Source organism: Monoraphidium neglectum, assembly GCF_000611645.1.
Source record: "Monoraphidium neglectum strain SAG 48.87 unplaced genomic scaffold scaffold01616, whole genome shotgun sequence".
Taxonomy (NCBI): domain Eukaryota; kingdom Viridiplantae; phylum Chlorophyta; class Chlorophyceae; order Sphaeropleales; family Selenastraceae; genus Monoraphidium; species Monoraphidium neglectum.
Window position 1 is genome coordinate 12,844 of NW_014012012.1, and position 708 is coordinate 13,551.

Consider the following 708-nt stretch of genomic DNA (forward strand, 5'->3'; position numbering starts at 1 on the left):
GGCCCGAGCGGCGCCCGCCGCGGACACTGCCCGGCCGGGCAGCAGCGCCGGCGGCGGCGCGGCAGGCGCTGCAGGCGGCAGCGGGCGCTTGGCGGCAGGTGCTGGGGCCCAGGCCAGCGGCGGCAGTACCCGCAGCCCTGCGCCCTCGGGCGCACAGCGGCTGCCGCCTAGGGCCCCGTCCCCCCTGGGCGGCCAGGCAGGCCGGCTCGGCGGCAGTGGCGGCAGCAGCAGCGGCGGCGCGCAGCAAGCGCGGCCGTCCCAGCAGCAGCAGCAGCAGCAGCAGCAGAGGCTGCGATCAACCGCGGCGCCGGCGGTCAACGTTCCGCAGCTCATCCCCCGGATGGCAGACCGACTGGTGAGCTAAGCGGGTAGCTTCTTCAAGCACTCTCAATTGCCCAAGCACTTTGCACACCAACCAGCCAAATCCGGCTGACAACCCTGTACGGTGTTGCCATGCATGCCGCTCGGCCTGTTGCGTGCACGCGCGAACGCGCGCGCACACACACACACACACACACATTTGCGCGTGCACGTGCGCAGGTGGACTCGCTGGTGGCCCAGTCCCTTGACCTCCCGCCAAACGCCGCCCGCTGGCGCCACCAGCAGCGCGCCCGCCAAATCACCCCCCGCGGCGGCCCCTTCCGCGTCGGCGCCGCAGCGGCCGGCGGCGGGCCGGCGGGCGCGCCCGGCGGTGGCGAGGGCGGCGGC

At 75.1% G+C, this 708-nt stretch overlaps 1 protein-coding gene across 1 annotated transcript in view; it reads left to right on the top strand.

The window, feature by feature from the left end:
- MNEG_8484 (hypothetical protein) overlaps positions 1 to 364 on the top strand; it is a gene marked incomplete at both ends in the record, with an annotated part of 4,203 nt that extends 3,839 nt beyond the window's left edge. Inside the window, one exon of the mRNA XM_014043045.1 lies at positions 201 to 364. Coding sequence (XP_013898499.1) covers positions 201 to 364 — 164 coding nt within the window. The remainder of the gene's footprint in view (positions 1 to 200) is intronic.
- Positions 365 to 708: the final 344 nt, after the last annotated feature.